Genomic DNA, 24226 nt, shown 5'->3' with positions numbered 1-24226 from the left:
AGGAAGAAGAGAATAGCTCTTCAGAGCGAGAAGCTGCTTGTCTGTACTTTCTGAAGTTCTGAATTTGAGCAAAGCTCAAACTTCAATGGATTTAACACTTTACAAGCTTACAGGGAAATCAAGATGTCTCCTAATCAGTCCATGAAAGCCAAGTACAGGACTGCACATTAAAGAATTATCTTTGCCTGCACAGACTCTCTTCAGTTGTTGAGAGCTTGAATTCAAATGGCTAGTAATGCTAATGAAACTACACCAGGAATTCCCCTCTAAGTCCCATTTTTAAACTGGTGTATTTCAGTGCTTGTGAGTAATGCTGAAGAGCCAAAGACCTGTAATATGTGAAGATATTGGTAATTGTCTTTGTAAAAAAACCCAGGATAAAAACATTTAATAAATACCTCCCAGCCAAGACCAGCTACAAAATCCTCATAGGCTTGACTTCCCCCAGTATTCGTAAGAATGGAGTGTTTATCTTCCTGTCCCTCAGCAACATAAAACACTGCAATCTTGTGTGTCTCTCGGCTGTAAAACAGAATGGTCATTGCATGACAGTGCCTTAACCAATATGAAATGAAAATATGCAAACAATACACACAGAGCATGGCTTTTAAAGCATAAAAAATGCACAGTGGAATTACAGTACAATTATATAGCTTCTTTTTGGATATTCCCTATATTTTCATGTCCTCATTCTGTCCTTTTTAGTGTCGTCTTCTCTAGAGCCTGAAGTTTTGCTATACATGAACAACATTTAGACCTTTCATCACTTCTAAGATGCAGGGTGGTGCTGCCTGTACCAATTACTAATGGAATAGGTGGGTTTTTGACATGGGCAAAACCTGTAATGTGGGCATTATCCACACTGCACTGCCCATTAACAACAGCACCTTCTGAACATTGTGAAAATGCAGCTTGTCCAACTGAATGAAGAATCTTTACATATTTTTTAAAGATCATAATTATTTAAATGTCTTCCGTTGACAGGTTATTGTTAGACATTGGGACAAATGGAGATGGTTTCTCACACTTCTACAACTTCCACTGGGTTTTGTTTCAACTTCTAAAAAAACAAGTCAGTTTTCAATTCTGTGCTGCAATTCTAACTAGAAGTCTGTGTCTTCAAATACTGGGACCATTTGAAATAGCTAAACAATCAGCCAAAACTTAAAATATGAAGGCTTTGATATATCAAAGTTTTAAAAGAATTAAATGTTATGGATGCACAAATGCTTATAAGGTGTTTTTAAATTTGTTTATCTCATTATATTTTATGTGCAGAATTTGACCCTACAAATAAAACTGATGCAACTTCAGTATAACAGAAAAAACTACAGTACGATGCAAAATACATTAATAATTTAAAAAACTATTAAAAAAGTCAGCTCAACTCTCACATCTATGCAATTAGAGCCATTTGAGTAAAAGCACACTTAAAACAAGTAAGTAGGCAGTCATTAAAAGAATTTACCATTGCCTTGAGTCCAAATTTCTGAGTTCTCGAAGCAACTTCTCATTTTTCTTCAGGAGATGAAAGCTCCTTCTAAATAGAGAAATTTGTAACTCTTTTATTACCTCTTCACTGATGGATACAGAACAGTACAACAACGGTTCAACAACATATCCAGGTCCACTCAGGAACAGTCAACAAATGCCGTTGACTGCAAAACTCAGAAACAGTCAACACCTTTTCAACAGTCCTTTCTTAACATATATAAATTAAGACATCTTAAAAAATATATACAAGCAATTTTTCTTACTCCAGCAAATCTTCTGCATTCATTATAGCCCTGAGTATAACCTTTATTTCTTTCCACTTTCTTCCATCAACCCCTTGGATCTGACTGGGATCCATTTCTTCTCTACAGAAGAACCATAAAATACATATGTTTACAAAAAGACACTCCCATTAGTCTACTGCTGTAAGGAGTGGGTGCATTCAACACAGAACTTTTGCTACGCTGAACTGCAGAGCAGAACTTAGCTCAGTAATCACCCAGCCAGCTGTAACAATTTAAACAAAAAACAAAACCAATATGTTAGAGAAAGAAAGGCAGTTTTCATGTCTTTTCCACTGTGCTTAAGATGTTTCCCACAAAACACTGTGGAATTAAGAGCAGTCCTGTTCAAAACCAGACTGCCTTGAGGAATTAAAGACCCAAATAAGAAGGGTTGTAATACCAATATGTTTTGTCTGATTCCACTGACACCTCAGTGACACAGATTATTTTTGTTTTACCGAATATCCATTTCTTCTCACAGTAGCAAAACATATCAATTATTCTAATATGGAATTTGAAAGCAGTGGCAGAAGATTTCAGAAAGACCCATAAATTCTAAGATTTGTAATATTTGTACATACCCCCATGTATATGCAGACATGCACTTAACCACACCCACACAAAACTAATAATATTAAGAGACATTACTTCTGTAATTGAACATGGTTCTCTCCTGTTCTAAACAATATTCAAACAGTACTCAAGCACAGCCAATGTTGAAATAAATAGTAGGGGACACATCTTTCTCATTAGCTAATACACATGCAAGGCTTTGAGGCTGCATGCAAGCATGCTTTTAGCAGACAAAGCAGCAGGACACTGGCCGGTGACACAATAGCTGAGAATATGACACTTTCTGAGTATTATTCTGACATTGAAAGTTAATGATTTTTGCAGCAACATACATGGGAAGCAAAGAAAATACACGATTCCTTCAATTTGCCTTACAACACTTTCTAAGGAAAGACTGAATCACAGTAAATGCAACAGATTCCTTCTTTCTGTCTCTCTAAATGACAGGCTGAAAAGCAGAAGAAAGCTGCCATTTAGGTCTTAGATGCACATCCCCTCTCTTTTGTTAGCTGGCCTGGAATATTTTTGGGTTAACAAACTCTATTATCAAGGTAAGAACAGCACAGTTCCTTAAAGAAAGTTCTTAAAATATGAGTAGTTTTACCTTTTATCCCATGAATTCATTCCTAGTATACTGAGAAGTAATCTACAGTAGTAAAATGCTGACTGTGGCTTTTGTGAGGTTGGCTCGTCCTGCTCCATAGCCCTCATATTTACATCATTGAAATGCTTTTCAACAAACTCTCTCTCTTCTGTGTGCTGTTTCAGAATTGCATTGATGACATCATTCTCCTGCTTTTCTGAGATGCAGACTGGTTGAGGAGCAGGGATGTTGAGTGAAACACCAGTCCTCTGTAAGCATTCAGGGCTTGTAACACCTAAATACTGCAACAGCTCATCAAGAGCATCTTCTTCATCCCTAATTGTGTCCCATGTTGGTACAGTGTCTCTAAATTTTCTTTTAACTTGGAGTGTGATTCCATCTCTTGCAGATACATCCTCCACATGCTCAAAAGATGAAAGAGCATCTTCTGGTTTATCTTGCTGAGATAATGAAAGTGCAAAAGATGTTTGTTGTGAAGATCCACATAAAGATGATGGTCCATACAAAATGGCCGAATCCCAGGAGTATTTGCCAGACAGATCACGCACTATAATTCTAACATTTGAATTAGCTGATGCAAGTCCAGCAGACAGTCCTCCCCCAGGCATGTCGTCTTCTGCTTGGATTTGTATGCAAGACACCAGGGAAGTATTGTTTAATACAAAGAATTGAAGATTTGGGTTCTCAAAAAGTTCAGGAGAAAGCTCAGGACTTTCACTGTATGGATTGTCATTGTTTTCACACACTTGGCTGGTCAGCATAGCAGGACCTCCGCTCATAGGATAATGGCCTAAGTGGTTGACTAGATGTGTTATCACAGTACGAGCAGCAACAGAAATTAATCCTTGTTGCATGTGGGTTTTCACTGCAAGACAAAGAGCACAGGTTTTAAAAGAACAGTTCAAAAAACAACACTGAGAATGATGTGTTGCTTTTGGTCTCTTCCTGAGACAATGAGTGCTGCAAGCTGAGGATACATGCAACTCAGTAACAGAAAAATATGTATGCTGGTGACCACTGGTCTTCTATATAAACAGCATGAAAAATCCTAAAACAGTTAAAGAAGCATATCCATTATTATTTTACAGCCATGTCTATGTCTACAGATTAAACTTCCTTTGCCATAGCTTTGTTATCAGCACTGTTCTTCTAAAATACACGATTTCTTATGTAGTGAAAATAAATCTTGAATTGCTGTTGAAGTAGAGATCATAACTGTGCTGCAAGATGTTCATTCCAACTGCAGTGTATTTTTATATTTATACACATCATTACACTGAGAAATACAAAGGAAGATAGATGCACAAAAGGTCTAATCCATCTTAATTTCCCTGGGGAGCATATAGCTGTAGGTCAGCTTGAGCATAGCACTGGATAATTTTAAAGTACAAAATCAAAGACTAGGCTGCTTATATTGAACATGATCTAACATTATCGAAATTTTTAAAAATGAAATATCATGCCACAACTACATTTTAAGAAGCTTCAGGTTAAAAAACCTTGGGAGGGAGAAAGAAAAGTTAATTGTGCCCATCTTATGTGAAATTCATCCTGTGAGATGCACTGGTATTTCAATATGGTTTTTGCCACCTCCTTCTTTGCTGCATGCCTTCCACTTGCATGTTATGTCTTCTAAATTCAAAAAAAGGTATTTTTAATGTTATATCACACCCTACTAACATAGAACTATATTGTTATTGAACTATTCTTATCAAGTCCACTCTACATGAATACATGAGCTGGACAAAGTGACTCTCAGGCAGAGAACCATTTACTGGTTCAGGGGACCCACTGAAGAACCCATACACAAAAATATTACACTGCAGAATAAGACTGATGGAAGAGGAAACAAGATCAAAATGGCAAAGTACTTGTCTTCTGTATCCTCTCTCTTGTAACTGGGCATGGGTGCCTGAATTTGGGATTTACAAAGGGAAGATTAAAAACCTGTACTCCCCTCAGGATTACATCATGTATTTTAAATTACATTGAGCATTGAAAACTGCTGCAAACACTTCCCGTCTTCTTTCTCACCAAAATCCATCAAACCAGAATGTTCTGAATGATGTTACTTTTTCATTCAGTATTTACTGAGACTATGGAACCACTTGGGCATAGAAGTAAAGTATAATGAATTCATCTCCCTTTATGTTGGATATTCATAAGCTGCAAAACCTAATGTTTAATAAACAAATTTCTATTTCACATGTCTTAATTGATTTAACTGGAAAAATAAAGGCAAATTTGTCATGTGTACTGACTGCCATTATAGATCTTCAGTTTCTGAAGATGGATGCATTCAGCAACTGCAAAAATAAACAGGTAGTATGTATTTGTCTTTTTTTTAGACCAAAAGGTTTAGGTACAGCACATAGGAGATGTTTGGGATTCTGGCTATTCTCTTCCTTTAGGAAGCACTACATCTGAACTGCAAATAGGGAAACATTTAATCCAGTTAATAGCTGACAAAATCTCCATAACATTTACACAATTCTAAAACTCTTATCTACTCAAGTATTTTAATGAATTAATGCCTTGAAAATAAATACAAGCAAATTAGAGATTATATTTTATCATCTATAGCCTTCCTGAGGTTTAAAATTTACAAATACAAAAACATTCAGTGATGCTGAATTATGTGTCCAGATACTGGCAGCATACAAGGATATTAAGTTATAGTGCCATCTGCTGAAACATAAGAAGGAACTGGAAGCAGATTTTATACAAAACAGAGAAAATAAATTGGGTGCTTGAAGAATAATTTGTCAGTACATTATTGACTAGCACCTGGACAATGCAGAGGGTGGCTCATCTTTATCAGGATACTTACACCAAGTATTTACCACTTGCCACTGCAGAGATAAATAAGGTAATATTTTCCCAGGTTCCCCGGAGCAGAGACACACAAGCTTTCCAGATACCTGAAGTCCCACTCTATAAAGGTTAAATGCCCCCTGTTAAGTTCTGCTGAGAAACCTGAAGAAATAAGGACCTGCTAGCATATGTTATTACTATTACTGTTGTGTGCCAAACCCTGAAAATCTCAAACTGACCGTGGTTGTTTTGTACCTGTGTGTGTGAATTTACACCCTTAGCAGCCTAAGGGACACATGGAAAAAAGAAAGGTGATGCAGTGAGACAAAGAGGGGAACAATTAATTTAAATTTGGAAGATCCATTCTCAGTCCTGATACAGCCTTGCCCTGAAAACCTTGCATTTGAATTAAAATCATAGATCTGTTATTGTTTCTTTTATAAAATTTGAATACTACATCTGAGTCTTCTCTCAGAATACAGTGACACAGAATACTTAAATTAGAAGTATCAAGGAGAAGTATACTGAAAAGTAGACTGTAAGATGCAACCTGTTATGTTGAAATAATATAAAGTAATCTTGAAACATTTTTGCCACATAGAAAATCAGATTTTGATGATGGTTTCCCCAGGAATAAAAAAGGAAAAATCCCAAGCCTAGTAATGCATTTTGAAATGATGAAAATTTTAAACTAATTTAGCAACTTAATTTATTCCTAGAAACACATCTCTTCAATCAGGAATAACTGGACATTCAATATATTAAAACTTTAAAATGAATATCTAAATCATGCTCTTTGTTTCTGGAGGGCAAATGAAAATATGCAATAATGCAAGCCATCACAGCTTTACCACAAATTCTACAAACTGTCATATCTTTACACATTAAGGCAGTCCAGCTCACTGCTTTGTTGACCTGTCTTCCTGAGAGAACACACTGCTGCTTTCTTCACAATGGTACTGCCTCTGGCTTGGGCAATGTAATTTAAATATGTACATGATCATTGGGTAATTTACAAGAAGCATGTTATACTATTTATTTTTCTCAGTCCTGAAATTACCTCTTTTGTGGAAAGGCTGAAGGTCCATCACTAGTAATTTGTATCTGTGTCATGAATGAACAATTCCTTAAGATGTGTGATTAACTTTTTAATTCAACTTTGGCTGAAAAGTTTTAAGCAACTATGGTTATGCAGAAGTAAAAATAATGACTGAAGGGGGAATTTAACTCTCCTTATCGTTTTAGCTGCCTAAAGAATGATGACCTGTACAGACTGATTAATCTCAAATTCAATGGGATGAATCACTCTCTGAAAACACTTCTTTTTCTTTCATTATGTTTAGAGGGAGCCTAAGAGTGTCCCTCCTAGCTTAGTTTCCTGTATTTTACCATAGTTTAAGCAAGTCTCATTCTTAAACTTCAGCTATATAGACATGCAGTAACAGAGAAACCATCTCTAGAATATTCCCCACTAAACAAAAACTGTGTTAATCCAGATGCATTATGTACAAAGTATTTTTTTCAGTGTGCATTTTGTGTCCTTTCAGTAAAATGGCAAACAGCAAAGCCTTCTATGAAAAGTACTTTATATTTCTACTTTTTAAACAAAAGCTAAGACTAGACATCAGGCAGGGAAGGCTTTTTCATTAGAAATTTAAAAATATTAGGAAAAAAAAATCAATCTATGCAAAAGAGTTTAACATATGTTTGGAGAAATATGAATAATGGGGTAAAAATCAATCAAATCAATAACTGATAGACCACTGTATCCATGTAAGCTTACTAGAACCTTCCAATCACAACTACCTCTAACAGACTTGTGATCTATGAAGACCAGTTTTCAAAATGTTTTTGTCTATAACAGCAAAAAAAAAAAAAATTCTCTGTCATATATGTTTATGGTCCTGAAATGAAACAGAAAATTTCAGAAGTAAATTAGCAGGTTGTGGCTCTATGCAGTCCAGGTTGGCTTAGGAACATCTAAGCTGGCTAGTTAGGTGCAGTTAATTAGAACAGTGGGTTTGTGTGGCATAGTTTTGGTAGTGTGGGGGTTACAGGGGGCTTCTCTGAAAAGCTGCTAGGAGTCTCCCCTGTGTCTGATGAAGACAATGTCAGCCAGCTCCCAGTCAGCCCGAGCTGATCAGCGATGGACGTAATGCCTATGGAATAACAGAGTTGAGAAGGAAAAAAAAAATATTGGGCAAAAGGAAATTGCAGCCAGAGAAGAGGAGTGAAAATACATGAGAGGAACAACTCTGCAGGCACCAAGGTGAGTGAAGAAGGAGAGGCAGGAGGTGCTCCAGCCAGCAGAGCTGAGATTCCCTGCAGCCTCTGGTGCAGACCATGGTGAGACAGGGTGTGCCCCTGCAGCCCAAGGGGGTCCATGATGGAACAGAAATGCACCTGCAGCCCCTGGGACCCCCTGCTAGAGCAGGTGGGTGCCCAAAGGAGGCTGTGTTCCCGTGAAAAGCCTACACGGTACCAGGCTCCTGGTGCTGTGGAGAGAGGAGCCCATGGTGGAGCAGGCTTTCCAGGAGGACTTGTGACCCAGTGGAGGACCCATGCTGGAGCCTACAGGACTGAGCCATATGAAGGGGACCCACAGCAGAGCATTCATGAAGAACTGCAGTTTGTGGGAAGGACTAGTGTTGTAGAAGTCTCCTGTGTGAGGGCCCCCATGCTGGAGCAGGAGAAGAGCATGAGGAGCCCTTCCCCTGTGGAGGAAGGAGCAGCAGAGACAATGTGTGGTGAAGTGACTGCAGTCCCCCAGTCCCCATCCCCCTGCACCACTAGGGGCAAGGAGGAGGTAGAGATTTACAATGAAGTTAAGGCCAAGAAGGAGTGAGGGGTAGGAGTATGATGTTTTGAAGACTTGGTCTTATTTCTCATTATCCTATCCTGATTTGCTTGGTACTAAATTCAATTAATTTCCCTAAGTCAAATCTATTTTGGCCATGACAGTGATTGGTGAGTGATCTCTTCCTGTCTTTATCTCAACTCATGAGCCTTTCCTTGTATTTTCTCTCCCCTGCATAGATGAGGAGGAGAATAATGGAGCAGCACTGGTGGGCAGCTGGCATCCAGCCAGGGTGAAACCACCACCACCATTTGTATGCCTGTACTGCAGCCAGAGTAGGTTGTTGCCAACACTAAGTAGAGGAACAGTTCATCAAGCCTTCACACAGACAAGCCCAGGGATTCTTCAGATGTATGAAAGCATCACAAACTTGCTGCCAGCAAGTTCTGATAATGCAATAAAAGCTTCCTACTGATGTCCTTACTGAGACCTCCTAAAAGTTCATTCTGGTTTAAATGTATCAGTTTAATACACTTAATACCCAATTTTAAAGTTATTCCTTGTATACCTCATACTAAAATCTACCACTTTACCAGCTACAGAAAGCAGAACAAAAACAATTTAACAGATAATCCTAGATTAAGAGCTTCCTTGTGAGTGACAGAACTTGTAAAGTTACTGAAAAAGAAGCCAATAATCATCTTCTCTCTCAACATACGCTTGTTTCCAGAGGAATTAAGAAATCTTTGTCCTGCTGTTTATTGCATGGCTTGCTCCACACCTCTCAGTAGATCCTGTCTCCACTACACAGCTGTGTCACTCTAAGACCTGCATCTTCTTGGTCTCGTACCACATTATGCTCTGGCTATGTATCCACAAAACTTGTGACGGATTTGACCTTGAACAATGGAGGCATAACAGGGTAAGTCAATCACATCCATTAAAGCACCCTGTCTCAAGAATTCTGTCATTTCAGCACTTGCAGCTTTGCTTGTGACCTAAGGAGTCTCACAATTCCTACCCTGTTTTTGTACAACTTCCCTGAATTCCCTGTAACTTCTGCCCTGCTCATTTCCATTCCTTCAAGAAAGATACAATGATAATCCTTTTACTCTACTAAAAGATGCTGACCCATTGGCATTCTGTTCTGCTGCTAGCTTGTACTAATTGACCCTTGGTCTTGACAGAGACCCAGACTGGTTTTTACCCACTAGTTTTACTCCTCTCGTTCCTCCAACAATGCCAGGGAGAACAGATGCTGTGCAACCGGTCAAGCACTGCCAATTTTATTCTCTGCCTGGCAATGGGGACTAGAAGTGCCAAGGTTGCAGAACCAGGGTTGCGTTATAATGCTGTAGGTCTGCCAATTAAATTTCACAGTCTAACTTACAATTCCAGAGCCCTGAAACTTAATTTATCTTGAGAGATAAAAGCAACATCTGAAATTACTTTTATTAAGAAATTTAACAAGAAATCATAAAAGAAAAGATCATGGTTGGAAATGCAAAATGAAGATATTGATGCTAAGGCTTTGTGCAACCGTATTCATTTAAAGAGAAATCTATTCAGGGTTGTCTTTTCAGATTGTCAAATTAAAAAAGGCACACAGCATTTGCTTCTAACCCATAATTACAGATTATTACAGAATACAAAAGATGCCAGGCATAAAAAGCTACTACAATTCACTACACTGTAATAGAACATGCAGTGGAAGTAAATTTTGGCAAATGCTTTAAATATTAGCTTTACATAATATGTATAGGTGAGACTGTAATTAGGACAGAATGAATCCTTCGAAGCCTCTTTCATTCTGACCCTGCAGATGATTACTTTTTACTAATAAGGCCACAGTCATTTGACGAAAAGCCAACTATAGTACCTTGCTTCATTCTTCAGTAAATTTAATAATTACAGCTCCTCCTGCCAGTAGTTCTCAGATCAGACTTGTTCAATCCAATACTGAGCTTATTAGGGGACAGCTCTATGTTTAGAATTCTTTGGCCAAAAAAGTACTTGAGGATGATGAAGCATGCCTTAGACAAGGGCACAATGATTAGCCATTTTCTCTACATAAAAAACAGCACGTAGTCACTGCAGACCACAAAATCACCTGCTGTTAGCACACAGCTGCTACAAAGAACTGCTGCATTTATCTGGTTCTTAATACCCTTAAAAAAGCCTAAATGGAACAACTTAATACAGAGGCAGAATAGCACTACACAGAGTTGCTCGTATCTTAATCTCCTATTTTTCAATTTTCTTCCCTATGTAACCATTTGATATTTACTAGCTATACTGCATAATACATGATAGTCCTCTGTAGCTTAGATTCTTGATTCTTTATTTCTGAATTATGAAGAAAATGTTAATTTCCATGTCTCCTAAGGTTCTAACCAGATGAGAGAAAATTTCTCTCTTTTAAAAAAAATCTGTGTTTTTAGGCAGTGTAAAAAGAGATCAACAAAAAATTATGACAGGCTAAAAAACTTCATGGAAAGCATTCAATACTGCAATGTCAAACAGGAACAAAAATCCAAAATTCTTCTAGAAAAAGGACCAAAATAAGGAAAAATCAAATTAATTTACTGAAGGTAAAATGAAAAGCAACATTTATCCATGTTGCAGTACTTAACACTTCTGCTGATACACAGAGCACAGAAGAATCCATATCCTATCGATCTTGGTGTTGTCCAGAACATACTTATTTCAGCTAATCAAATGGTAATTGCTCAAAATTACATTTGCTCATTCCATACTAATGGTTCTTACCTAGAGTCTACATATAGCTGAAAACCTGTGCTGCAGACCAACACTTAAATAATGAAAACCCAGAAAAAATTTTTTTGAAAGAAAATGTATTTAGGCGATTAGACAAACCTTCAGTGACTGGCTGAAGTTTAGAAGACCTCTCAGAGTCTGGAGAATGCAGTGGTTCTGGTTCCTTTAAGCTCTCTAAATGCATAAAAGGATCATAATCCATACATGCCAGATCAGAAAGGCTGAGAGGAAAATATTTTGGGTTGCTGAAACACTGAGACCCATAGACACATCCATGCAGAACCTAGAACAAAACCAGAATTTCATTACATTACCTACTGAAATTTATACTTTATAGTTTTATAAGAAATGAAGTTTATTTTTATTTGCATTTTAAGAATCTATTTGTTAGAAGGCAGGCATGATGAAAGGTCGGAAAATTTTAGATGCTTAATGTTTACAGAAACAAACTCTGGTCTACAAAGAAAATTATTACCACCAAAGTGGAATTTAACAATAACGAAACAAAACTCACAAAACAATCATTAAGCTACCTTTATTTTTAGATCTCCTATCTTCTTTAATTACATATGCTAGGTCTAAGCTGCTAGAGGTTTTAATCCCCTTCCCTTGCAAAAAGGATAAAAACCCCTTTCTCCTGTGTTCCTAAAGACAGTAATTGTTACTTAGTGCTTTTGCTTTTCTCATTGCTAAATGAACTGCTTGATATATAAAAGTTACATCCTTTTTTATTAAATATACAGTTAGTCTTCTACAATACGAGCATCTGCAATCCATATGACAATACAAAAAAAGGCTTGGTTAACCATCCAAAATGTAACCCAAAATCTACTATTCCAAATATACCAAAGGTCAGGCAGATGCAGTGAAATATACAAGAACTGAGGCAGCAATCTATATTTCAGGAGTAGAATGGAGGTCAGCTTACAGAACACTTTTGCCTTCATTTCCATGGAAACTGACACTACCTCCATGCATAGAAATTCTTAAAAAGTGAGCAAAGAAATATGTACCTTATATATACAATTAAGAACAGATCTTTCAGTCTTATCATTTTCTGCTCCTGTAGTGTGAAGAGGCTGCAGCAAAGTCTTCAATGGCAAGGCCATTATCCAATCCAATAAGCACAGAAGTAAAGAAACCACCAACTGGAAAAAACACTTTCCATTACAAATCAATTAAGCCAGCACTGCTACTTCATATTTATACTTTTATTTTATTTATCTGTTTTGCCTTTTTTTTTTTCAATTCAGTAAAGTCAACCTTCTGCAGTAGTGGCAGGTCCCACTTGTTAACCACTGTATCTTCAAAACCTATAGCATTAGTAAAAACTGGCTACTGAGGTATTTAACAAAGGCCATCCATTCAACAGTTTCTCATCAGGGTATGACTGTTAGCAGATACTACACTTAAGAGGATACCCAAAGTTTTCAAAATTGATTTGTAGGGTGTTGTTCTTAAAAAGACAGATAATACAGGTCCAAATTAAGGCTGATGCGCCATTTTGCACATACATTTCACAGTAAAGTGAATCAGGGATTATGCAAAATGGAACCAATTCACCTGCATTTAGTGCTTTATAAGTAACACATAACATCCTTTACAACATATCAATAATGGTATGCAGCACCATATCATATTTTATCATCTGAAAGAAATCCAACTGCTTTCTGTATTGTAGGTTACTCAGCAAAAGAATCATCTCCCTCTTGGGATGTTTTGAAAGACTCTGGAACAGAATTAGATTAAGACAAAAATCCACACCAAGTCATCAATAACTTATAGACCAAATAAATGTTTTTGATTTTTAAAACTCAGCTGTGGAAGAGAAGAAAATTCAGATAAATATCTGCAAGATTCTCTAAAATATTTCTCAAGGTAAATAGAAGTCTTTAAAAAAAATCAATTTACCTAATTTACTCATTTCACATAATGCATTCCAAGTTTGTCCTTCAAAATTATAATAAACCTAATCATGAAGGGCACTAAGTCATTTTATTTTTAACCAATTATTTAGAAACCCATTAGGACTACATTTGTCAAAATAGGTAAGAGAATTTTTTATTTGATATTTCATGTACAATGATAGATAGTAGTTCATGGGGAAATGTGGTCAATTATGGAAAGCATCCTCAAGTGGAAAAGGGGGTAGCTTGGCATATGAGTGTAGACTAAAATAGCCCTTGACTTGCAAACAGAGACAGAAGATGAAACAGAGCTCTGAACACCAAAATGGACAACAGATGAACTCCAGCTCCTTGTGGGAATGGTAGCCTAGAATGATGGAACTGTCAGCAACAAACTGCACCAAAGTGCCCAAATTTGAATGACCTAATGAGCCCCACAACAAAGCTAATTCAGAAAACACATAGCTTTCAGGAGGCAGAAAGTACTAGAAATGAAAAATACTTACCCTCTTGTCCTGCTCATAAGAGGAAGCTTCTGTACTGGGTAGCAGATGTGTAATAGTTGCTATCAGAATCTGGGGAAATATACCATATTTCTTTTAAAATAGAACCTAAATATTTAAGTTTAAAATAAATTTTTAAGCAGGTAAATCTAACATGATTCACGGTAAAATTCTATTACAATTATTTTGAGGCAAGTTACAGTATTTCTTGACAATTTTTTAAAAATAAAAACACTTTTAATTGAGTTTTGAAGAATACATTGAAGGAGTATCTTCTGTTTGACTGACATAGGTGCATTAAGGACAATGAAATCACACAGGTACCTCAAATATTCAGGCATAAAAAGAACAAGACTCAACACACTTGTAGGATGTAGGAAGAAATCTAGTGCTGGTTTGTGTATGGTGCTAAGCTACATTATTTCTTAGAGCTACTAGAATTTGTATACACTCTGTCTCTATTTGATCAAAAAAATGTCTCCAGAGGAGCACAGAAATGCTTACTGTATCTCTTAAGACGCTTTCACATAAAAAAGGACCTAGGAGCTCTCTGTCTTTCCTCTATGGCTCAGACTCACAGAGGCCATAGTCTACCTCCTTGTTATTGGAAGCGAATTCAAAATATTATTTTTACTCTACACTGAAACTCTTTCATACATATGCAAAATACAGCTGCAGATCCATAGTTTAAACAATAATTTTCTTCCTGAATTTCAAAAAACGTGCTTGAAGATATCTAATATTAAGGAAAAAATTGTACTTTACTGGCAACATTCTCATGACACTTTTTCTCTGAGAAAAAACAGGCATGATATAGACACATTCCATGTCAATACTGGAGTCAGGAAGTTAAGTGTGCTGCAATTCCTTACTGCTAGTGTTAAGTAGGATTATATTTATACTAATTCAAATTTGCAAAACATAACTGTCAATATTCAGGTGTTTAACTTTAGGGTAACACATTGTAGTGTTTCATTTTAAATAATTGAAATTTCAATTAAAAAAATTACTTACTTGAATAATTCTTAATGGTGAATCAGCTTGATAAAGTTGAAGTCTATGTACATAATGTATCAGCATGTTCAGCATACTGCAGGCAACTTGGGCTACTGTTTTATTTGGAAACTGGAAAATATAACACAGCACAGTAATAATGACAAAATGATTTCATGTAAGAGTACATTAGGTGGTAGGGTGGTCACAAATTTCACTGGTGGTTTTATACATATAGTTCCTTAAGTATTTGTTAACCAGAGGAACGGAATTAAATGTTACAAAACTCAAAAGGAACTACTTTATATTCATAAACAAGTGTTAGCAGCTAACATCAAAGTCTTGGGGCAGACATCCAGTGAGTTGCACACTAGGAAGGGGAGACGTGTCTCCTAACTTCAGACTGGTTAGTACAATGTCATGAAGCCAGGAAGAAAGAATTAATTTCTTATTTTCTTAATGATTATTAATATTAATGAATCACTGCAAAGCCCCCCAAGGATCCAATTCTGAAATCAGAGTCTTTGCTGAGAATCAAGGCAGGTGAAGAGCCACATGCCCAAAACACAGCCTGTAGTACTAAACATGAGCTGAACTGTTCTGCTTTCTGCCAGTGATGGCTGTGCCCAGTGCATGTTGAAATGGAAATGAATTCACCTTGGCTTCTGTGCTTAACTCTGCTTTTCTTTTAAAGGCAGGAGAAGGTTGCTGCTCTGCAGCCTGCCTTCCACAGTTACTGTTCTGGTCAAAGCAGAAGAGAACACATTTGTACAACTAATTCCCACTCTTAGGGGGGGGATGCACACCCTGTTCTACACTCCTTAGTGGAAAAACATAGAAATTAAAAGAAAGGGATGTGTTTCCTGAAACTGTTGATGCTCAAGAAATGTAATTGAGTTTTTTTACCTTCACTGCACTTGCTTTAAAACATTAAGGTGTGCAGCAAATGACAAGGACAAAGTTAATATTACAAGTGAATTCCTTCATTATTAAGAACATATTTTACTTGTTTCAATCTCACTACATTCAGAAGTGAAGCTGTCACAGGTATGTGCTGCAAGATGGCTCTCTACTTCTGAACTCAGAAAAGGGCAATTATGCTGTAAAAACGCTTAGATGTAATTTCTTGCTTTCATGGGCTTTTTTCTTACTCAGACCACTTCTATTAACCCTTCAGGGAGGGATGCATCTCACAAAACTTAAGAACCCCAAAGCTTTAAGAAAGCTGAAATACCTGGGCAATGAAGCTTGAGTAGAAAAAAAGATTTTAGAATAAAAGTTTTGAATTACAAAAAACTGAAAATACACTGGAAGAAGACTCTGTTCTGGGTCAGTGCTTCTTATCAAAGCAGAGCTATCAATTTTTACATTTAAAGTCTTGAAAAGAAATGGTACAAGCATAAGGAAAAGTCTGGAGTACAAAGCTTTAATTACCATTTTTTATTTGTGTTATCTATGCAAGCAAAAGGAAAGACTATGAATGGCTCTTGCAAGTCATCCAGGGAGATGGAAACCTGAGTACACAATGGGTAGTTAATTCTTGTTCTGACTTTCCCTATTTCTCAGTGGATGCAGTTTCATGTTATTGTTGACTTTTAAGAGTAAACCTCTCACATCTCCAAATCTTCACAAACTTTATGACAAGACTATCATTACTTTTTTATCCCTCATGAGACAGCCTCTCTCCATGCTGTGAAAGTACTCTGTAAGAGCACATTAAAAAGGGTATAGATTCTAATGCTCAAGCTTGAGTGGCAACAACAACAAAAAAAAAACCCACCCCAAAATCCCCCCAAAAAACCCCAAAAAAACAAACTGACATCATGACAGTTTGATTACAGAACTTGAGATCAAATCCAGATTGCTCAAAACATCCTAACAAGCTTGCAGGAAGAAAAATGGCGTGCACAAATTGGGGTAGCTTAATACAGAGATCCTGACCACTGAAAGTAAGAAAAAAATACCTGAGAAAAAGACCTGGAGACTTTTCAGAGTCACTGAATAATAGACCATTCACTACTTAAAAACAGAAAGCATTTCTTTCTTAAATTTTTAGTGGTTCTTTTTCTAAAGAGGCTTTAAAATGAAGATGAATGAATAACTTTTTATTATTACTGGCTGGTTTACACAAATCAGTTAACCTCTTTTTTTCTCCAGTTGAAGAGAATTTTTTTTTAAATTTAATAAAGGAACGAAAGTAAGCAGAGACATAAATTTCACATAAAGGATGAAGTGTACAAAGTAATGAATATGAATACATTTAAAAACTAATCTTGCACACAATTTTTTTTTTATTAATGGGAAAAATATCAGGGAGGAAGTTTTGATCAGGAATATGCGGGTTGGCTGAAATAGATAAAATCCTTCATGTGCTTCAGAAAGTTGTCCTAGCATGGTCAATATATCACATTTCAAAAGAATGCTGTCGCTAGGGTAGAGTTAATTTCCTCTCAGCAGCTCTTGCAGCGCTGTGTTGTGGATTCGGAATGAGAATGGTGTTGATAACACACTAATGTTTTGGTTTTTGCTAAGTTCTGTTTATCAGAAGTCAAGGATTATTTTTTTTTTCTCTCGTCTCATGCTGTGCCCATGAGAAGGTGAGCTAAAGAAACTAGGTGGGAACATGGCTGGGATGGGTGACCCAAACTGACCAAAGGGATACTCCACACTGTAGGACATCATGCCCAGTACATAAACTGGGGGAGTTATCTGGGAAGGGGGTCGGTCGGGGCTGGGAAGAGGATATCGGTTAGCGGGTGGTGAGAAAATGTATTGTGCATCACTTGGGTTTTCTTTCCTTTCTCTTATCATTACTATCATTTACCATTATCACGTTGTTTTACTTTGCTTTTGATTATTAAACTGTTGTCATCTCACCATACAAGCTTTGCCTTGATTCTCCTTGCCATTCCACTACAGCGAGTGGGAAGAGAGGAGATTGAGCGAGTGGCCACATGGTGCTCAACTTCCAGCTGGGCTTCAACCACAACAAACACTCAGGAACCTTAGAACAGACAGTTCTGGGAGTTGTGGGTTCTGGAAGGACATTTTCCTGAACTCAAGCAGCCTCACTGACAAATGTCAGGTAATGAAACAATTCACTCCTTTCAAGTCAGTTATTTGGTTCTGACTTCTTTTATAAGAACCTTCAGAGGGGCCATGGAAACACTTGTATGATGCCATAAACATTCCACCTCACATTCTTTGTCTCTGGAAAATGTCCTATGTTATAAAGCATAAGAATTCACCACTTTTATATTTAGTAGCATAAATTGTGGACATAATTTTTGAGAACTCATTTGATGGGAGGAAAAAAAAGATGTGCCATGAACTGGCACTTTGCCTCTTTCCCAACTCTCAGGGCTTTTCTTGGGAAGGTAGTCTTACCATAAGGTTAATTTTTGTAAGGATGCCATCTTTCTGGATGTTAAAGGAGGAATTTAACCTTGTTCATACTTGAAAATAACATATTGTTTAGCACTCATTTAACTAGATTTGTACAACACAATTTTGTGATGTATCTGCAGCATTTCTGAGAGAACCAGAATAAAATCAAGGTCTGGGTAGCTGGTTAGGATCCTTTGTGCTCAAGCTCCAGCAGAGGTTAATGTAGACAGAGCAGTATTGCACACAGCTGGGAGAAGCACTAGCTGCTGAACTGCAGCTCTGAATATGCTCCTGGTATTTCAAAAATAAGCATGTAATTGCTCCTAACATTTCTATTCAATGTTATTTGTTCAATTGAACTTATCAGTAAGTTGGACTAGGCCCATAGCTCCCAACCCATTCATTTCTCCTGAAAATAAGAAAATAATCCATTCTGGGAGTTCCAGCCTCTGACTACTTGGTAGCCAGGAGATTGCTAAGGTAACAAATTAGAGCTAATTTATTTCTCCCATGACAAATTAATGAACTTTTCATTTTGTTATTAAACTCAATTGTGAATGTATACCATTGCTCAGAACTGGAAAAAAAAGACAATGTGCACTGGATGGTTTTGCCAACACAAGGAAAAGCAAAGTAGAAATATAAAGATCTTTGTTTTCTTATTAGAAAAGTAATTTATGTGTAATATAAATGAGATACAAATAATTGGTTTAATAAATACGTCAGAGAAAAAGAACATAAATCACTATGAATTTCAGGATTAAAAATAGTTCAAATATTGATAAATTGAAGCAGCAAGATTAAACATCATTTGCCTTATACCAAACTTGCACAGGAACTTGATAAAATGCAAAAGTTAAGCGTTATTAAAAACCAAGGGGAAAACACTGGAAGAGGGTATTAGTGGAGCTGCAAAGAATGAATGTGATTTTGCAAAACAGGAAATTGCAATTTAGAGTTTAATACTAAAAGCCCTGCAGCTACCTTATACAGAGATTCGAATCCTGCTTCACAGGATGTGAGCAGCTGATCTGCTAAGATATTTTTCAGATTCCCATTGCTTAAAAGAAAATAATAATTCCCAACATCCGACAAAAGTCAGATGTAACAGGCGTACATTCTAATTTTTATTAATCTGTATATAAAGAAAGACTAGACTATTCATAGAATTTTGATGCAAACAAAAAGCACATAGAAAGGTTCTGAAGATAAACTGGAAAACATTTTAAAAGTTGAAACTACTGCTCACAAACATGCAAATTTGAAGACTACTTAAAAACAAGACGCATTTACTAATATTCTAATTATTCTATAAAATAAGAACAAATGCAAAAAGATTTAAAATAGTAGGAAAACAAAAACACTAATCAAGGAAAAATATAGCCAAAAATATGCAGCTCCTGGAATAAGCATTAAAAAGGACTCTGCCCCAGCAAATTAAACATTTCTGGTGCTTCCATGCTTACAGTCTAAGTACTCTGAATTTGTCACTAAATATCTAGCCAGGCCTAAGAGGCAGTATTGCATAATTCAGGGACTCGAACTCAGAAGTGAACATGCACAGAATGTTATGAGAATATTGTGGTAGGTTAAAATGGCTAATGACTTGGTTAGAATAAAGATCCACTATCTTATCCTCCCAGCACATCATTCTCTCCAAACTTGAAGAAGGGTAAAGAACTTCTGACATTTCAGAGATCAACTCATTAAATTGAGTTCTCTCTTTTGTAAGGATGGCAAATGAGACTGCAAAGTAAGGACGCTAAAATGCCATTATGACTTTGAAAATTTAAAGTATATTTACACATAAAGGCAATAGACATTGTAAAATTTAATTCTCTCACCTTTAAAGAAACACATATCACATTCAATGCTTCCTTGATCTGAGGATGATGTGATTCATGGACTAACTCCTCACAGATCCAAATTCCAAGGCTGCAAAGAGCAACACATCTGTAAAACAATGTTGGAGGACAAGTTGTTGAGAAACATTCTACAGGAATGTGTAATTTTTATCATTCATTAAGTTTTGATAAAGACATATAACAACAAATATGCTTTTAATATTTCCAAAACAACTCTACAAAAACCTTTCTAGTGCTGTAACTCATTTAAAAATGATCAAGAAATCCAAAGTATGTTGGTGAAGGCAGAAGAAAGGGCAGACGAAGCACCCATCTGAGCAATTGAAAAATCCAAAAGACATCAAGAACTCCTGCATTTCTATGTGTGTTTTGATTAAAAATATTGTCTGAAATCGACATATGAGAAATTCTTATATTTTCTTAAGACAAAGCAAAAATTGTGGTGGGAGCTTCCTCCATCCTAACACAAGAGGCTGCTCCTATTTAGAGCTTCTGAGACACAGAGATGAGAGAGGAATGTTACTCTCAGACATTCACATTGTTTTAGATGGACAATAAATAAGGATGAATAGAGGAGGGGTAAATGAATTCTAGAGACAGTACACATATTGTGATCAGTACATTAACTTTTGTTGTTTCTTCACAGAAATAGAAAAGAAGTGTAAAGAGTATTTAGATAAATGTCTTCAAATCAGCAGATGGATGAAATTTGTTCAGAAATTTTAAGGGGCTAGCTTAAGCCATCTCTGACCCATTAGATATTTATTTTCTTCAGGAAGACAGTCTACAAATATTTTGGAAACAACTTCAGGATTCAAAATCCTGGATAAAATTGGAGAGCCATCCAAAATTGAGAACAAGATAGCTGGTCATGTGACCTGCAATGCATTACATCTGGGAAGGAAAAACTGTAGGCAAGAAAAGAAACAGAAGTGGCTATGAAGCCTGTGCTGAAGAAAAAGGATTTTAAGGCTTTATAGAATCACGAAAATGATTACAGACAGCAAAAACATATACAAGACTTAATGGTACATTAGAGTGTAAACCCACCCTATTTTGTACATTGTCACTGAAAGAAAAATTGCAAAGTAGAGAGTGTTATGCCTTTTAGAAAGCAGTTTTGTAACACAAAAAATTCAATTAATGCGATCTCAGGATATTCCCTCTTTTTCCTCTGTTGAGAAATATTATCAGCTCACATGAAGAAAGAGGTAAGTGGGCTGATGAAAACTGCTCTTGGTTTTCCAAAAAACTTTTTAAACGTTCAATAAGCTGATTTTCAGAATTGTAGCTTTTCAGGTATGTACTTCTAGTATTTTTAAGGGAGAATATATTAGTTGGACATATATATTCACTCCTCCCAAATATATAAAGCATGCAAATGCACTCTTCCTTGGTAGACATTAGAGATTCCTGTTCCAATCCCATACACAGGACTGTGTAACTGAATGCTTCTGAAGATGGGTATGGAGGAATAAAATCCTAACAAATTAAGAAACAGAAGAGAAAACTGGTAATAATCCTCTCCAGAGCTGTTTATTTGAAAAAGATGCTTAGGTTTAAGCATCAGAGCAACCATTCCTAGTTTAATGCTGAGCTCAGTTTTTTCTGCTTCTTGCCCATACCATAATAAGGGCTCATGTACACTGGATGTTTTCCGTTTTTCAAATTAAATAATGTGTTCTAATTAAAAAAAACCTACCCCTCCCTCATAAATAATCTTGTCCTAATCAAAGTGAAGAATGCCTCTCTAGTCCAGAAAATCCCCAAGCTGAACACGACAGTAGGCTGGGAAAGCTTATTCTCTTCCCCTTATTTACACCCTTTCCTATCAGCCACTATCACAGAAAGAATACTGGACTAGACCAGCCCAGTTTGTTCCTTTAATATCTCTATTACAAACAATTTCAAATTCACATCATGGACTACAGTTTTGACAGTGGTGAAGAAAACCATTAATAAAATGCAACAAACTTTTACTTTAAGCTCTCTAATATATTCATCTCAAAAAAGTCTAATAAAGAAAATAATCTATGAATGTAGAAGCTCTTTTTGTATGGCCTACCGTGCAGGACCAGATGGCTCCTCTCTTGCTGAGCTTAACACAGTTTTAATTATGAGTTCCTAAAATGAAGAGGAAAAATTCACTCATTTACACGTACCTCCGTCACAGAAAGCATCAAAATATTATTATGGTGCACACAGGCATATTGCTTAGCTGAGTCTCTAAGTTATGGTCAGATGAATTGTTTGCTTACCACTACTCCAAATATCTAGCCTGTCCCACATACTTGTAACTGTGCCACCCCAAGAATATCCTACATGTTACCGTCCTAATTTCTCCTGATAAGACGTGTATCCAATTCTTGTGAAAGCATTTCCATAAAGTATCAAGGGTAAAAAAAGAAACAGTAAAGGACTCCCCGTGAAGCTATCTTTAGTAGTGCTAAAGAGTATGACAGAAAGAATCTTTTTTTTTTAAGGTTTAAACAAGCATTTTTTAAAAAATTCATTGATTTAAAAAGTATTTTCAGCTAGTTTCTGACTAAGTGCCTACAGTGCCTTAAGAATGCTGTCAAGAAGAACTTTGACTTAATAACAGTGAAATTGTAGGCTAAAACTGTAGGCTGCCCTTAATATAGTTAATGTAAACGGCCAGTCTACAATAGAAATGAGAAAGAAGAAATTCAAAATCAGCCTCTAAAGGGGAGCAAGGTCTATAACAGCTCTCAAGTCATCATCTCTCCCTGAACTGAAGCAGTTTGGAAAACTGAAGGGGAGCTTTTCTTAGACACACAAACTGTGTTCTGTGCAGTTTCAGTATACTGTCACACTACCTAACTCTGTGTCATGACAGACAAGGCAGTGACTCCATTAATATTTGTCTTTTGAAGAAAAAACATACTGCTGTACAGAACACATTGCTGGATAGAAAATTTTTAAAGCCTCTAGGAGCACAGTAAGATTTCACCAGCTGTGAAATAAATAAAATTGTTTTAATAAATTAAATAATGAATCTTAAACCTCTCGATCTCCTTGTCTCAGCTAATTAAATCTGTGATACCTGCAAATCACCCTAGTGAGAGGAGGCTTGAAAGGGTGAGATAATGTATCATTTCCTATTTCCTTCTACAACCATAAGAAAACACTTTATTATTAAGTTAATAGCAATTATAGTGCATCTTTGGAATGATAAAGTTTGACAAGACGTTATGGGCTCTTGGGTCTTATTTGAAATTACTTTCAAAAAATTTTAGGATCTTAAAATCTTAATATTTTCTGCAAAAGCACAATATTAGGCATGTATTTGGTTAATAGAATACTAGCCAAATATTCTTAAAATTCCTACCTTAACATCTGTAAACTGAGACACAGCAATGTCAGGAATATTTGGGTGAAGAGCTGGTAGTTCACGATATAAATTGGGAAAACAGACTAGAGATCCTAAAAGAACCTGTGCTTCAACTCTGGGTGCCTGAAAAAAAAAAGGGGGGGGGGGGGGGAGAGAAATATATATTCTTACTGCAATCAGAAAGCTGACATTTTTAACTTCCTTAAAAGAGAATGATGGCTGAAATTGTATATAGCCATTTCCTTTCTCCTGGAAATTCTGAGCTCCTGCAAAGCTGAGTAAACAGAGACCTCAGCTCCTTGGATTGCTACTCATGCACACCCCTGCTCTCATTTTCCAAGACAGTAAAAAGGAGGCAGAAGAATTGTTAGGACTACAGACAAATGACTGAGCTGCTAACTGGGCTCAGGTCTTAGGTTCAGCTAATTGATCAGGACGTGGAAAACTACTAAATGTGACATGAGGCATTGCTAAACAGGAAAGGCTACAGTGTAAGAAGCTGACAGAGGCTTCAGATAAGTACCTTAAGGGAGACTGGATTTCATAACTGGTTAGAGAGGGATTGATGGGAGAAACAGTCAAAATTCACAGACAGTTGGAGAAGACTATGGGGGATTTGAGAGAGTACAGTATGCACAGCCAACAGTACCTAGGTAATCACATCAGTATTACTACATAAGGCTGAACTTGCCTGAGCAACAAAATCAGAAATGTGAAAAAAAATCCAAATAGTGCAAACACTAGCACATTTGAGTTCTCAAGCTTGATCATAGAAGTCATTTCATAGCAGAGATATGGGGGAATAAGTACATTTTTAAAATGAAATCATAGTAAGACATTTACTTTAAAACATATTCAAGCACAGAAAAATGGCA

At 36.5% G+C, this 24226-nt stretch overlaps 1 protein-coding gene across 10 annotated transcripts in view; it reads right to left on the bottom strand.

The window, feature by feature from the left end:
* The window catches only part of RALGAPA1 (Ral GTPase activating protein catalytic subunit alpha 1), a 132259-nt gene that overhangs the window by 47621 nt on the left and 60412 nt on the right, over positions 1-24226 (bottom strand). For all 10 annotated transcript variants that reach the window (XR_014616265.1, XR_014616266.1, XR_014616267.1 and 7 more), the window contains 10 exons: positions 23349-23474; positions 22065-22123; positions 19979-20087; positions 14769-14879; positions 13758-13826; positions 12358-12492; positions 11444-11627; positions 2956-3820; positions 1469-1540; positions 399-522 (listed from right to left, as the gene is read on the bottom strand). Coding sequence is in view for 5 of the 10 variants with exons in the window: in XM_084208435.1 (XP_084064561.1) it covers positions 399-522; positions 1469-1540; positions 2956-3820; positions 11444-11627; positions 12358-12492; positions 13758-13826; positions 14769-14879; positions 19979-20087; positions 22065-22123; positions 23349-23474 (1854 nt within the window). In the remaining 5 variants the exon portion in view is untranslated. The remainder of the gene's footprint in view (positions 1-398; positions 523-1468; positions 1541-2955; positions 3821-11443; positions 11628-12357; positions 12493-13757; positions 13827-14768; positions 14880-19978; positions 20088-22064; positions 22124-23348; positions 23475-24226) is intronic.

The sequence above is a fragment of the Fringilla coelebs genome (genome assembly GCF_963513975.1).
Source record: "Fringilla coelebs genome assembly, chromosome: 6".
NCBI classification, from domain to species: domain Eukaryota; kingdom Metazoa; phylum Chordata; class Aves; order Passeriformes; family Fringillidae; genus Fringilla; species Fringilla coelebs.
This window is presented reverse-complemented; position numbering and strand designations above follow the sequence as displayed.